Genomic DNA, 17106 nt, shown 5'->3' on the forward strand with positions numbered 1-17106 from the left:
GGTCCGCCTAAATTATTTGAGATGCTAAGGAGGTTATTTAAAACAGTATTTAATGGAGAAGGTGTTCCATGGAATGGAAAAAAAAGTTACACAAGACCGGTGAATAATATAGAGTCAGTACTGACCCGAATAATTATAGGGGATTGGCAGTGATCTCTTTCGTTGGAACACTGCACTCGAAGATACTGAAAGATCTGGTAGAGAAAGAAACAAGTCACAAGCAGCAAGTAGGATTCCGAGCTGGAAGATAGGTGATGGACAACATCGTCACAATGAAATTAATACATATGTGAAAAAACGTGCAAAGGCTGGACTGGAGACACATGTTGCACTGAGTGATCTATGATAGTGTACCCACTAACAAACTGTGGGAAAAGATGAAAGAGATAGCTCAAAGGATGCAAAAGGGTGTTGAGAAATTGCATGAAAATAACACAGTGAGAGTAAGGATTGGGAATAGTTGGACAGGGATGTGGGCTGTCATCGACTGTGTTTAAGCTGCATTTAAGAGCAATCCCGCACCGCAGACTTGGTATAGAGAATGCCAGGTTACGCGTATGACAGTAGAGGACAGCAAGATGTTTAGTCTTTATTTTTCACGTGTACTAGTAGAAGATAAGGATGACCTGAGGTGTATGATAAGAAAGCTTTAACATGAATACTGTAAGACTGGTCTGAGTATGAACGCGAAGAAGTGTGAATACTTGGCTCTTAGAACGGAAAAAATAAATAATTTCGAGGTAGATGCAGAAGTAATTGCATGTGTGTAAAAGGCAAAGTAATTTAGAGTATTATTTAATAAACAGGGCCCAAGCAATGATGATATCACCAGTATTATTAATAAAGGACGAGCTGTAACAAGGGCAATAAACACTGTTCAGTGGAACCAAAAGATAGAGCTCTGTTCTGTGGAACAAAAAGATAAGAAGAACATTAAAGAATAGAACGTATACGACTACAGTCTAGATTCTAGACTCCAGAGTGTAGTATTGTACGGATCAGAAGCCTCGGACGTTAGGAAAAAAAATGTCCTAGCCGTTGAGACGTATCTCAAGCTGTGCTATGATGGATAGGATGAGAAATTACGTAATCCGACAAAAGATGAAAGTGGTAGTGATATCTGTGACAACATTGGACATAAACAGCTGATGTGGTTTGGCCATGTGAATAGGATGAATTAAAATAGGATACCAAATAGGATATTCCTGTGGATAACACCCCAGCGGAAGAAAAGGTGTCACCCATGACGCAACTGGCAATGATGTGAACGAGGCAATGCACGCAACGAATATGAGCTTTGAGGAAAATCAACACAGAAGAAAATGGCGACTAGGTGTGCAGAAGTGGCGCCAACTGTAGATAATGCTCAAGAAGAAGAAGAAAAACAGAAATCAAGCAAAAGCAAGTTATTTTGACCAGATATTGGCCAAAAGCAGTGCTCATACAACAGTTGTTCTTTTACGCCCATTTTACCACTCTTGCTTCTTGCGGTGTAAACATTCCTCCTGTCACTTGCAAGAACACATACATGAGAAAGAATAGAAGGGCGCAGAACACCTCCAGTTTCTCTCAACGCAATAAATAACCTTCCAGTTAATTTATTATCCAGATTAACTGTTGGCATAATTGTATACGAATACATTGAGGCAGTGATGTTATTTGATCTTGATACAAATCTCTTGATACCTCTAAATGCCAGGGTTAATTTTATATATGTTTCCGTTTCAAATCCCGGTTGGTCCTTACTGAAGGCTGAGAGAAGTTTCGCTGCGTTTCGGGCCAATTCCGCAGTTTGCTGTACATCGTCAAGTTGACGCTTTGTTTGAAATTTCGTTACCTTACGTCTTCCAGTTCTGCGAGATTGTCTGAAGTTGTGCAACCATCCACTGCTTCCCTTTAAATCGCCCTAATCTATGTGCCGCGAAATCTGATGTGCACAACGTCGTAGGTCGCTACCACGCACATTCTGCAAACTGTATTTAGCATCTTTGAAATGTGCAAACACCAGTTTTTGTAACAAGTGAGCCTTGTCCTCCCTCGAATATTAGTAGTTTTTCTTATGCACTATACCGTCATATTGCTGCAGACTTATTCGAAATCTGTTCGTATTTGCATTTTTGAAAATGCTACGGATGATCTTTCATGTTTGTAATTACGTGTACTACCCGCTTGTTGGACAACGATTACCCTTCACTACATTTCGCTCAAGACGGGGTTTGTGACTGACTACTTGTCCGACAAGGACAACTATGCACTACACGGTTCGACACCTGTTTTAGGATCACTTTCACTTGTGAAGCATGTATAGTCATCATTGTAATCCACACGTACACTGCCCGTACAGTGGAGGATATAAGAAACCAACCAGTTCACTGATCATCTTGCAGAGACGCTAATATTTCATCTGCCACTTCTTCCTCAGTCTGCGACATTACTTAGATTCCTGTTTGACGAAATGTCACCTTCGGCAGCTATTGTAGATACAATTCAAAGTTTGCTTTCTTGATCGTAGACATTGCTCTGCTTTGTATGAACACCAGTAGCACTGTAGCACTGTTGTGAGGTACTAGTGGACTGAACAACTTCACTCTGCAGTTTCGTGCTGTAGTCATACTTGGGTTCCTCTAGCCCAGGGGTCGGCAAGTAGTTTTCAGTGGAGTCCGGATTCGGTAGAAAATTTTTTATGGAGGTCCAGAAAAAAATAATAATTAAATGGTACTGTTTTTTATTTTATTTTCGAGTTAGTTTCCAAACAAGGGTAAACCAAGTAAGACAAGTAGTTCTCAGTTAATATTGTAATATATTCAATGTGAGAAATTACATCGACGGTCTTGAGCCAGTTTTTTAAAGTTCGGTGTGCGAGGAATACAGCAAATGGATGTATTTCTATGAGGTGGGCATCCGTCAACCTTGACCGATATGTGTTCTTCGAAAAATTCATTTTCGAGAACGACTATTCGCATATATATGTCGAACCAAACATAGTGGCCAGATTGATAGCTACTTTCTTACAAACTTCATATTTTTCTGAAACATGTTTACCCCAAAATTCTTCAGTGGATACAATTTTATACATTTGCAAAGAAATATCTTCTTGCAAGTCGATTATCTCCACTTGAAGTTTAGGCTTTGAAACGCTGAACAACTTAGCAGCCACATCAGTCAATTCTGTCAATGCATCAACTTCATAATGAAATTTTAGGAATTGAGACAGCTTTCCAGTTCCTGCAAAGTCTTGAAATCTTGTAGCAAATTCGTCGCTTAGATCGGACAGAAGTCTTACAAATACTGCAATGTCTGCTTCAGAGTTCTCTTTTTTAAACTCAAGAATTGTTGGGAAATGAATAAATTCGTGCCTTGCAATATCTTTTTCAAAAATATGCAGCTTACGACGAAAAGCTGACACGCTTTGTATCAGATCACATATTAATTTCCCATTTCCTTGTAACTCTATGTTGAGCGCATTTAAAAATTTCAGAATATCCATCAGAAAAGCTACTGCTAGCATATTGCGCTCGTTTATTATGAACTCTAAGTGCTTCTTTGCTCCCTGCGTATCCAAGATTTCCAAGAAGGAGGCCACTTCTTCCTTTATTAGCCAGAAACGTTCAACAACTTGACCTTTACGTAACCAACGACCATTGTTGTATCGGAATAAGTCAGAATATGCTGCATCACATTCTGAAAAAAACTTCTTGAACTTTCGGTGCTGAAGAAAAGATCTCATAAAACTAATCAACTGCACCAAGCTGTCCATTACTTCTTTCAGTGCAGCACTGAGTTTTCCACAAAGGGCAGACTGATACGCTATTAGACCTGGACTGTGATCCCTGATTTTTTTACTACACCTTTTTCTTTGCCAATCATCGCTTGGGCGCCGTCAGTTGAAAGCGACACTATTTTATCATAACGAATGTTGGAATTATTAATAAACTCGTCAATAGCTTTGATTAAATCTTCTCCTCGAGTGTTACCCTTGAAAAGCAATATTGCGAGCAATTCTTCCCTGAATATCTTATTTTCAATGTCGAAAAATCTCACGAAAATAGACATTTGTCCATCATCAACAATGTCACAAGATTCGTCAAGTGTAATAGCGTAGCATGGTGCCTTTTCCAAAAGTTCAAGCAGAGTGCTTTTAATATCAGAAGCTAAAATTTCCGTTCTTCTTGTATTACTTCTTGCCGCCATTGGAATACTTTGAATTGCAGCGACAACAACCTTTTTTTCTTCAAAAAGTGCCGAGGCTACTTCCAACATGTATTCTTTCATTGTTTCAGGCTCTGTAAATGGATTTTGGTGTTTACTAAGTGTCCAGTACACACGTAACGCTGCTTCTGCCGATTTTTCTTGCTCACTCATGCAGCGAATCAGCAATTTCGTGCTTTTTTCGTAAGAAGTGAGATATTCCTGTAATTTAAATTTAAATTTTATCGTGATAAGTTTAAAAAGCAGTTATACATATCACATTTATACATTATCTAATAGAATTATATAACCTGTAGTTTTTCTTTACGAGCCTCATTGGCAAGAGGAAAGTTTCTGTGGAATTGCTGATGAGTTGTTTCATAGTGTCGCTTTAAATTGCCGCTTTTAATAACAGCGACAGTTTTGTTACATATTAAAGAAACTGGAACCGCTTGAGGTCTATCAGGCAGCGTAAAACAATATTGTTCAGTCCATTCAATCAAAAATCTCCTATTTTCAGTGTCCAATTTTCGCTTTTTAGGACCCATTATTAATGTAGGTATGTATGTACGAAAAGGTTTTTCACACGACAAATTGTAAAAGGAATGAATAATTGCTCTGCGGCCTGCGTGCGATTGACGAAACGAAGACCGCCCGCCCACTGTGCTCTCTTTGACTAAAACGACAGGTTCGGACTCGTTTAACAAATGAACGAGTGAGCAGTGACTCGTGGTGTGAGGCGCTACTTGCCAAGAAAAATGATTTGCTTATCTACTCAAGTAAATTTTTGTTTTTCAGACACATTTAGTTACTAAATTGCTCAGTACTCGACTAAATTAGTTGCCCCGGGATACTCAGTTGGACGTCGGACTGTATTTAAGAATATTTGGCGGTCCGAGGTTCGACCTTCCACGGTCCATACACGGACCTCGGTTCGCCTGTTGCCGATCTCTGCTCTGGCCCGACCCTGCTGCCACTAGCAGCCAATATTATATGGTACACAGTAAGTAGGACGTCGGCGCCATTGACCATTTGCGACCACACACTCAATGGCTTCCTCTCGACTGTACGTAGAAACATTAGCTTCCTTCATTTCTCATTCATTCACATAGTACGTGCCTAGTGACCACCTTCATCATGATCTAAGCTGCAATCGCTCACCGACTGTCAGTCAGCACCAGGTTGTTACTTATCACTGTCTGCTGGCAGTAAACTCACAGCGAAACGCAGCGCTCCAAGCGGCGGCTCAGCGTACGGGATGCCGAGGAAGGCCGTGTACGTCGTGTTGTAGAGGCTGGTTTTTGTGGTTCCCAGGAGCGTGCCCTCGTCCACGGTCACAAGTATGTCATCAGCCTGTACAGAAATTACATATTTACTACAACTTATAAAGGTGATGTACCAACAGCATCATCATCTTCCCTCAATGATGTAATTTTGATATCTAAAAATAGGTTCTTCAGTATTATGTTCTCTGTACCTCTGCACCACTGCCTTCAGTTTTGTGTAGAAACTGCTACAGATCTCTATTATCAACAATAATCAAATAATATCTGTTGGGAGTACAAGGAATGACAAGCTCACTAACCCTGTAATATATAAGGTGACAATGATTTAAACCGACTTGCTTTTCGAGGCGCACAGGACACTGACACAAATATATTTCTCTAATGCCATATTTGCCTGTGACGACGTTTCAAGCCAGTATATGGTGTTCCCTTTTGATGAAAATTAATCAAACCAATCAATTCTGGGATGTTGCATGGCACATTGAAAACATTTTTTCTGATGTGTTATCTTGCCAGCCACCATTTAAGAGGACATGAGATCTTACTTGTAGTATAGTGCACTCTAGAGTGAGTATGAGACTGGTATCTACACTAGAGTGCGCGCTATGAATATTTAGTGCAAAAGTTTTGGTTACAGAATAAAGTTATATGTTAATTAGTATGAACTAGTGCGGATACATGTGAAGCACACACTAGCTGGAGTATGCAAAGGTGTGATCTTAGTGAAGCTCGCATTATTTAGACTATACACAATTGTACGTACGAATATGTCAGAAAAAGAATAGTGACTGGATTTTAGAGTCTACGATAATGTGATTACACTAAAGTGCATGTGTTAGCGTAAGTACAGAACTAGTATCTACATTAGAATGTGCACTCTGGCGTAAGTACGAGACAGTGACTTCTTCAATGTGAGCGTTCTAACGTGAGTGCGAGACTAGTTTCTACATTAGAGTACGCACACTCTAGCAAGTGCCAACGTTTAGTGCAGAAGTTTTGGTTATAGAAAAAAGATACAAAACTTGTTGCAATAATTTTGGTTACAGGAAAATCGTTAACATTTTACATGAAAATTAAAAGCCGCCCTCCACATCTGGCATTCAACATTTAGTGCAAAACTTTTATTACAGAAAAAGATGCCAATATTTAGTGCAAAAATTGTGGTTACACTGTAGTGACTGCTTTTTTGTGCGGATATAAGACAGCAACTACCTTAACACGCACTTGCTAGCGTGACTAACATAGCGTGAGGGTACATTATGGTGCGCCCTCTAGAGTTGACACGAAACTAGTAGCACATTCTAGTGACGACAAGAGAGTGCGTGCTCTAGTGTAGTTACTATACTACTTTAACGTACATACTCTAACGTAAGTACAAAGTAGCAACCACTTTAACGTGCGCACTTTAGCGTGACTACATTAGAGTGCTCCTCTAGTCCGAGTACATTAGTGATCACTCTAGAGTGCTGACGCTATTGTGAGTACAGAATAGTAAGTAGCGTTGTGTGACCACATTTGTCTGCTCACCCTAGTGTAGTTACGCTAGTGTGAGTGCAAAACTAATGACTACACTAGGTTATGCATGCTACTGTGAGTACTCTAGTGCAAGCACAGAATAATAACTACTTTAACGTGCGTACGCTAAAGCGAGTGCTCTAGTGCGAGTACAAAATAGTAACTACTCTAACGTGCAAGTACAGAATAGTAACTACTTTAATGTGTATACGCTAGCGTGAATACAAGACTAGTATACGCTAAAGTGCGCACACTAGAGTAACTACTTTACCGTGTGCACAATAGCCTAAAAAAGTTGTTGGCACGCACTTTTTTGTGGCTACTTTTTTGTGAATGCAGAAGAGTGTCCAAAAAGTAAAAGCTTTGTTATGATTGCTATAAATTTTATCACAAAGAGACTTGACTCTTCGTGACTATAATGGCGTTAAAAATAAAGCATTAGTGCAAGTACAGAATAGTAACTACTTTACCGTGTGCACAATAGCCTAAAAAAGTTGTTGGCACGCACTTTTTTGTGGCTACTTTTTTGTGAATGCAGAAGAGTGTCCAAAAAGTAAAAGCTTTGTTATGATTGCTATAAATTTTATCACAAAGAGGCTTGACTCTTCGTGACTATAATGGCGTTAAAAATAAAGCATTAGTGCAAGTACAGAATAGTAACTACTTTACCGTGTGCACAATAGCCTAAAAAAGTTGTTGGCACGCACGTTTTTGTGGCTACTTTTTTGTGAATGCAGAAGAGTGTCCAAAAAGTAAAAGCTTTGTTATGATTGCTATAAATTTTATCACAAAGAGACTTGACTCTTCGTGACTATATTGGTGTTAAAAATAAAGCATTAGTGCAAGTACAGAATAGTAACTACTTTACCGTGTGTACAATAGTGCGAGCACGAGACTAGGAATTACTTTAGCGTGGGTACACTTGTGCAAGTAAATAATAGTAACTATTTTACTGTATGTACACTAGCGTGATAACATTAGAGTGCACACATTAACGTGAGTATAAAATTATAGTAATTAGTGCACACTAGTGCGAGTACAAGATTGGTGTTCACTATAGCGTGTGCACACTAATGTGAGTGCAGAATAATAAGTACTTTGCCGTGCACACACGGAGTAGTGGAAAGTCTAGTGAGAGTGTAGTAACAACTCGTACATTAGAGAGATTACTCTATTGCGAGTATGAGACTATATTGATTACAAGTGTGCGTACGAGACTATAGTAATAGTCTAATACTAATAATCTGATAGTAATAGACTATATTAATAGTAAAAGTGCGGGCACTCTCATGTCTCATGTTTTACATTTATGTCTCATGTCTCACATTTTATGTTTCTGTCTCACGTTTTACATTTACATCTCACTTCTCACATTTTATGTTTATGTTTTACATACCACATTCATCATTTACGTCCTACATATCATGTTTTATGCTTACGTTTTTTGTCCTTCTTCTCACGTTTATGTCTTAGGTCTCATATTTTACATTTACATTTCACATATCGGGTCTCACGTCACAAGTCTCACGTCTCACTGACCATGCAAACATGTACCCACTATCTTACCACGTTTTACTTTTACGTATTATGTCTCACTGAGCATGCAAACATCTACCCACTATCTTACGGATATTTTGAGACCCGTCTGCCAGACGGGTCTCAAGGTTTACTTTTACGTATTTGTCTTACTGAGCATGCAAACATGTAGCAACTGTTGAGCCACTACGTATCACATCTCACATTTACTGTGATTTTTATGGTTGATAAACAAAAAAAAGTGAAAGGAATTCGATATCGTGAACGTTATAGCCATTGACAATCTTGTAGCCTTTATATACTATAAGCATGCCTATCAGCGTTGCACATTCCTCGTAATTCAGCACTTCGTTATATCTATCTGGTAAAAGAAACTTACGCTCTCCATTGAGCACTAGAGATGTTTTATATCCATTCTTATATTTACGCTGCTGGAGTTTGTAATTGTGTATAAATGTCCTTCTTCTAAGTTGCGACCGATGCCCTCAGCAGTTTGGTTCCACAGAACTTACCATGAATTTCCAAATTTCCTGTCACTAAGCTTTTATGACACATTGGCGCGTTCAAGTTATTGAGTGGCGGCCAAAACGTTGTTGCAGAAAAAGTGGCTGCAGAAAAATTAGTTCCAGAAAAAGCGACCACCAAAAAGTGCTCCTCAAAAAGTGGCCACCATCTTTTGCACAAAATGTTGACTATTTGTCGTCAACCACCCCTTTACTTAAAATCGCCAAGATTTCGTAAAAAAGTGCCCGCCAAAAAGCGGTCGCGATCTTTTGCTTAGAAAGATGCGGGTTCGGGAGGGTGACCACTTATGCTGTAAATTCGCCAAGATTTCTCAAAAAAGTTACAGCAAAAAAGGGCACGCACCCTACTAAGTAGTCTACTAACACCCAGTTGGTTAGAAGTGCCTCCCCCTTACCAAGGTCACACAATAATACACTATTAAATATCTTGCCTTGCTGTGTCTGCCACATCATATATTGTCTAAGACTCTATTTTTTAGCCTTATGTTACAGTGTTTTGCTCTCTAACACAGCGTGTCTCCTTATTAGGAACATCTTAATCCTTTGACCGTTTCTCTACCATTCGCACAGGGAGAGGTCTTTTATAAGTTCAGAAAGGTTGTTTCCATATGTGGGTCGCCCCAGAGCTGCAAACCATGCTAGATGTTTACCCTTTTGTAAATAGTAAGCCACACACTGTTAGTGAGAAGGTGGGGCGTGGCCTGCACCGCAAGCCAAAGTGGCTCACTGTAACCCAGGCAGGGTAAAGTTGGCTGGCTTGGCTGGCTCATGTAAATGCCAAGACTGCCGCTCAAGATGTTGGTAAGGCCTTTGTGCTACGTGCAAACTGTTTATGAAAGGCTTGAGGCATCCTAGAGACATGCATTGACTTTTTAACCTTATATTGGCTGGTTCAAACCTTCTCTGTTTCTGTGGTACTTATTATCATAAGAATAGTAAGGCTGTTAATTTATCTCATGAGAAAGTTGTTTTTTTATATATGTGCTTGAAATTGTAGTGTTTTACTTTGTAAACAGTCGACCACTGGTTTCTGCACAAGTGATTCCAGATAAAATGAACTTTCCACCTCTTTTAAACTTCTGCCCTTCATGTAAATTAAATATTATTTACGTCCATATGTCGTGTTTCAGTTACTCATGTGCAATTCACAGACAGAAAAATTCTTGTTGGACTTAAACTCAATATTGTGGGATTTCCTCCTCAACGATCTCACATCAGAAATGGTTATTACAAATATAGCAGAGGGGAGACTTTTATATTGTTTTAACGCCTTTTATGTGTGCTTTGATTGCATATGTGTCTTTGGCTACTCCTGAGAGCAGCATTTTTCTACATCATGCTTACAATATTTTTTTCGCATACTTCACTGAGGATTGGAATTGTTTCCTCCACTTCAGTCATTTCATTTTGCACAGACGGAAAAAGAATATATTTTCAAGGGAAATCACTAAATCTTGTATGTAATTTGAACCAATTTTGTACTAATAAGTAGTTGGAGACAAAGAATTTTCAGCATGATGATTTATAACGAAGATGTTAACCTTTGGCCATAAATGAAAATTGCATTTATCACAGTGCAGCACATAATTTGTTGTGGTACTTCTGTTTACCTTTTATTTCAATTTCTTGTATTGCGAATATTGTATTAGTGTTTGCTTTACTGACCACCATTTACATCAGCATCCCTCTTTATACATTCATTGTAGTGGAGTTCTGTGTTGAACAGCAATGTGATGTGCTCCTGCTGTTCATCTGGTCGCATGTCCCCTTAGTTGATAACTCTGCTAATGGCAGTCGTTCGGCTTGCATACAAGCAAATATATTAGAGACACTCTTGTATCTCCCTCCATTATGTTGATTTCCACGTTCAACAGCCTTAAAGATAGCTTACGTTACTTTCTCAGATGGAATAAGATTCGTTATATTTTTGCCCCTACAGTGTACATCACATTTTCTATATAAAAGTTTGTATCTGACTGACTTAGGTGCAATAGAAATCTGCTTCAAAAACCAGTACTTATCGTCGATAGAGACTGGATAACGGCTTCATATGGAAATAACTGGAAACACCGGAACTACATAGTGACTGTAGAGCTGTCCAACTCTGCTTCTTCTCTCCTATTCTTGCTTCCAATATGGGTACTGTAAGTGAAGTTGTGACTACAGGTCTACATGAATTCAAGTTAATGGAAACCACCACCCTTAAAAATTAAAAATATAATCATGTAGCAAGTATTTTTTTTCTTGTGGAATCTTGTGAAGAGAGGTAACCGGAATTTCAAAGCTTGCTCGTACAGTGCAATTGAAATATATCAGCTCTTCGTGTGCTATGTGGATAGACATTACCTGACATTTCATACCTCCCATGAGATATTGTATTTCCTGTGTAAGGTACTATGATAAAGGCTGTTTAATTGGTTTCTGAAATACCTTTTTATGGCGTTTAGACGCCTCTGCAAGACACTAACATATGTGTACTACTGACCAAGTTGAATGAAATAACCGACCTGATGACCTAGCCGCAAGAGTCAAGTACGTATCTGTTCATTAGTATATACACTGTTGCCAGCTCCATCATGCTTACTGTGTAGTGCCAATGTGGCCATTCTACACCATGTAACCAGGCACTGTACTAACATCAACGGACGTTCGTCATAGGCATGGAGTACAGGGATCAATTTGGACAGTGTGAGAAACTTACTATAAACTGCATGTAAATATACAATAATCTGTTAATTGGCTTAAATACAGTGAATTCTTGTAGGCTCTTTTGAGTAAAGTCTCGATTCTAATCGTCTCTGCAACACCACTTTTATGTCACCTGTTTCTTCCTCACCACACAATGTATTTCAACATTCGCACTTCACCATGCAACAATCAACTATGCATGAACATTCGGCAGCCATCTTGCCTCACGTACTTCACGAAGATAGTGCGACAACTGGTAAACTGAGACGTTCAGGTGACGCTCAGCTCAAACTACCACTCTTCGACGCCAAGAATCTGAGCTTGTGGTTCACGATCATCGAGTGTATTTTTTAGCAAATGGAATTTTCAATTACTAGTTGAAGTATATGCATCTGGTCAGCCACCTGGTGGGAAACTCAGAACTAGTTGCCTCATGTGAGAACAATAACATCAAGAGGTCAAGTTCGAGATGAAACTGAATGATAATTCACTGTCACAATTCTGGCTGTTCCTCCACACCTCAGCGGGTCCAGTTTTTGCATCACATGCTATGCTGTGAGCTCTGTTCTTAATCAGCCTACCAACAGATCTACAGCTCGGCATGATTACGAATGAGACAGGGCCAGACAGGTGGTGCTTGGTTATGGCTGATAGAATGTTCAGTGTCATTCGCCATAGGCAAAAAGTAACAGCATCTCAAGACTCGATTCAGTGTTACACACGGCGGGCTCCCCTCCCCGTGTTGCACAACTACAACCAACTGGACACAGAGGGCCATGATTACAGCAGAAAGACTCCTCATTACCTGCACAGCACACACACCAGTGCCCTAAGTTACAGATGGGAACAGTGTCATCCATCTCAACTGGCTTCAGGTACTAATTCTTGCTGGTGTCATATACAGTTTGGTGCTGCTGCACGCAAGTATTGCTACTCTGGGCTGGGACCTAAACTCCATGACTATATCGCAATAGGCGCTCCAGTCCGTGATGCTTCACCATGTCACCTCTAACCCATCAGAATATCTGACATACAAACGCTCACCTCTGCAGTTGCTTACGGATGTCTCTTATAGTGGACAAAGCGTCAAATCGATATCTGCTAATCGACTCAACTTCAGCATTAGTGTACATGGCACCATCGCAACAACATGCACTTGTCGGACACTCTCCAGTGTCCATGGACCGTCCCAGTTACTGATATGTTAGAACCAGAAATTGGAATCTACTTTTTACGACGTCACCAGCTCTCCACCAACATCTTACGGACCACGCTCATTTACCACCTCTCAGCTGAAGAAGTGCAAACTATCTCCAACTCTTCTATGCCACCAGAACCTGTGCCTGTTGTGCTGCCCCTCAATCGCACCATCCAGAACATTCTCCGTGCATGTTCCAAACTTTCAGATGATATTTTCCACGCCTATTGACAGTACACCACTTACAATGAAACAACCACTACGCACGAAAAACGGCGAGCTGTGACATCATATTACTAACACTGTAGAGGCCATAGCAGCAGCACATGAGCAGCTCTGTATGGCAAAAGAAAACAGATGGGTACGGCCGCAGCCCCACCTGCCTCACAGGGGCACATCCCACCTCCAGCGCACTCCATGCCCACTCAGTCCCTGATGGGCGCCAAAAGGCACAGCACAAAGGCAGTAATCGCAGTGAGCAGAGTGTGTTAGCAGTGCTCCCGACCCCTGTGCACATGTGCCTGTGCTGCTCTTCACGAAATCATGCATCACATAATAGCTATGGATGGACCCCAAGTTTTATATATACCTCTACAGTTAGCCGCAGCAGGTCTATAACTAGCTAAGGCCGCAGTTAATTAACTCTTTTAAAGCAGGAATTATTCGCTCTTCAGATAGCCCCTGGGCCTTGGGCTCCCACAATCAAGCTTTTTTTCTAAGAAAGATGGCTCTACCAGATAACGGAGCGATTACAGGTTCACCAGTTCTCGAACAGCACATTACACCTACCCTATTCCTAATATTTATGACTTTATGCATTTCTTCACAGGCACAACGATTTTCAGGATAACCGATTGCATGTGTACCTACCTGCAATCACCAACGCACCTTGTAGACATCCAAAGGACTGCAACTAAAACTTCTGATGGACTTTTTGAATATCTCTTTATGCTGTAGCGGTCTGATATTCCACTTCGCCTTCTGCTATACGTATCTTGGAAACATATTTATCGTCTCGCATTTCGTGGATGAACACTCATGACACCTTCAACAAGCTCTAGCCATGTTGCAGGAGGATGGAGTGGCCATTAACGATGGAAAATCAAAACTTCAGGAGATGAAAGTTGGTAATTATACACTACTGGCCATTAAAACTGCTACACCACGAAGATGACGTGCTACGGACTCGAAATTTAACCGACAGGAAGAAGATGCTGTGATATGGAAATGATTAGCTTTTCAGAGCATTCACACAAGGTTGGCGCCGGTGGTGACACCTACAACGTGCTGACATGAGGAAAGTTTCCAACCGATTTCTCATACACAAACAGCAGTTGACCGGCGTCGCCTGGTGAAACGTTGTTGTGATGCCTCGAGTAAGGAGGAGAAATGCGTACCATAACGTTTCCGACTTTGATATAGGTCGGATTGTAGCCTATCGCGATTGCGGTTTATCGTATCGCGACATTGCTGCTCGCGTTGGTCGAGATCCAATGACTGTTAGTAGGATATGGAATCGGTAGATTCAGGAGGGTAATACGGAACGCTGTGTTGGATCTCAACGGCCTCATATCACTAGCAGTCGAGATGACAGGCATCTTATCCACATGGCTGTAACGGATCGTGCAGCCACTTCTCGATCCCTGAGTCAAGAGATGTGGACGTTTGGAATACCACAACCATCTGCACGAACAGTTCGATGACGTTTGCAGCAGCATGGACTATCAGCTCGGAGACCATGGCAACAGTTACCCTTGACGCTGCATCACAGACAGGTGCGCCTGCGATGGCGTACTCAACGACGATCCTTGGTGCACGAATGGTAAAACGTCATTTTTTTCGCATGCATCCAGGTTCTCTTTACAGCATCATGATGGAGGCATCCGTGTTTGGCGACGTCGCGGTGAACGCACATTGGAAGCGTGCAATCGTCATCGCCATACTGGCGTATCACCCGGCGTGATGGTATGGGGTGCCATTGGCTACACGTCTCTGTCATCTCTTGTTCAAATTGACGGCACTTTGAACAGTGGACGTTACATTTCAGATGTGTTACGACTCGTGGCTCTACCCTTCATTCGATCCCTGCGAAAACCTAAATTTAAGCAGGATAATGCACGACTGCATGTTTCCGGTCCTGTACGGGTCTTTCTGGATACAGAAAATGTTCGACTGGTGCCCTGGCCAGCACATTCTCCAGATCTCTCACCAACTGAAAACGTCTGGTCAATGGTGGCCGAGCAACTGGCTCGTCACAATACGCCAGTCACTACTCTTGATGAACTGTGGTATCGTGTTGAAGCTGCACGCCATCCAAGCTCTGTTTTGCTCAATGCCCAGGCGTATCAAGGCCGTTATTACGGTCAGAGGTGGTTGTTCTGGGTACTGATTACTCAGGATATATGCACCCAAATTGCGTGATAATGTAATGATATGTCAGTTGTAGTATAGTATATTTGTCCAATGAATACCCGTTTATCATTTGCATTTCCTCTTGGTGTAGCAATTTTAATGGCCAGTAGTGTACATATGCTGCTGGTGCAAGAGCTTCCTCGCCCGTGCTCCGCAAGAAACTGTACAGTCAGGTCCTCTGCAGACGATTAACACGGGTGTGTACCTGTGCCACTGTAAACAGCGAGGGTGCCTGGCGTCCCGTGCCTGTCGACGCAGACTGGTCGTCACACCTCACAGTTCGCTACAATCCTGGTGTGAGCTCCGTGGAGAAATGCATCCTAGAGGGACTGAAAATCATTGGTGTGAGCGGTGTAGAAGTCCTATGGGACAGTGCAAAGCGACTTCAGCGATAGACGAGATTCTCTATACTAATGCTCAGTTTAATAAAGAGTATCCTCGTGAAATGGATGTGTCGTCTCTCTTGGTGACATACTACCACTGTAATATCCCGCTTCCCGCGATTAAACTAGCCAATGTAATATACTATTACGGCTTTTTCAGAGAATTGTGTGTACTATTAGCAGAGACATCGGGAAAAGTTTGCCTTTTTTTTACGATTCTCGATGGTACACTCTACATACAAAAGATTGTGCCGGTATAAAAGCGAAATGTAGGTGTTAGTGCCTACTTGGCAGTAACTATGTACCTGTGATACACTTAATGACGTTTATATGATAGTGAATTGTCTTTTACTGGTGCAGTATCTATCTCTTATGTAAAGGTGTCTACTTATAAATGTTTAAGGTGAGTTTTTCCTAATAAAAGTAATAAGATTGCGTACCATAGGCACTTTTTGGTCAGTGAAGAGTTTAACTCAGTCTTCATGTTACACATGTTAATTTACCCACAGATATAAATTTGCTAGTGAGTTACAGTTAAAGGGTTTCAAACAATGAATACTGTTGTTCAGTCACTACTGCCTATTATCACTATGCTTACACTTTATGGTTGAGACATATGCTATCTGACAGTGTCTACACTCTGTCTACATTACATGCAGTAACAAAAGTCCAATCTGTGATGGTATATCAAAAATACTCTTTATAGTTTTAGAAGCCTTAAGATGGGAACTAGGAATCTCGAGCAAAAGAAAAATAGAGCATTTCAAATCTACTTATTTACAATCTGGGCGCTAACTGAAGACTTCAGCGCTAATGAACCTGTTTCGTTTGTCTTATCAGGAATTTCGTGCAAAATGTGTAGATGTGTAAGGGAATTAGTTCAGCAATTTTGCTGCGTAGTAAACACTTTAACACAGACACTTATTTTGAGATGAGGCCTTGAAACATGAGTAGTAAACGTGGTGCTCTGCTCCACTTTCATTCTGTGCTGATTATGTAATTGTAATGTTTTATTGTTGAGTAAGTTAAGTTCTTCTTACAAAATACCTGAGCATGATAATGAATAATTTTGCTTAACTGTTCAGGTTTGATGATGATGTTCTTATCACAATATGCCTGACTGACTACTATTTTGTTGAACCCTATTACCTCCTGATTAATAGTTTAGTTTTTATTACGACAGTAATTCACCTCAGCTGTCTGACCAGTTTTTTAACACTGCTTGATGACTGTATGTCGGAATTTAAGACCCTTCTGGATAAATTAATATTTTAAAATTTTAAATCAGAGTCTTCAATTATTAATGAAACAGCAAACTTCAAAATTATACGTCTCTGATTGTATGATGCAACACCATGACACCCTCTAATACCTTC

At 40.6% G+C, this 17106-nt stretch overlaps 1 protein-coding gene across 1 annotated transcript in view; it reads right to left on the bottom strand.

The window, feature by feature from the left end:
• LOC126355971 (cholinesterase-like) overlaps positions 1 to 17106 on the bottom strand; it is a 100458-nt gene that overhangs the window by 68835 nt on the left and 14517 nt on the right. The window contains exon 2 of the mRNA XM_050006577.1: positions 5407 to 5541. Within this exon, the coding sequence (XP_049862534.1) occupies positions 5407 to 5541 (135 nt within the window). The remainder of the gene's footprint in view (positions 1 to 5406; positions 5542 to 17106) is intronic.

The sequence above is a fragment of the Schistocerca gregaria genome, chromosome 3 (assembly GCF_023897955.1).
Source record: "Schistocerca gregaria isolate iqSchGreg1 chromosome 3, iqSchGreg1.2, whole genome shotgun sequence".
NCBI classification, from domain to species: Eukaryota; Metazoa; Arthropoda; class Insecta; order Orthoptera; family Acrididae; genus Schistocerca; species Schistocerca gregaria.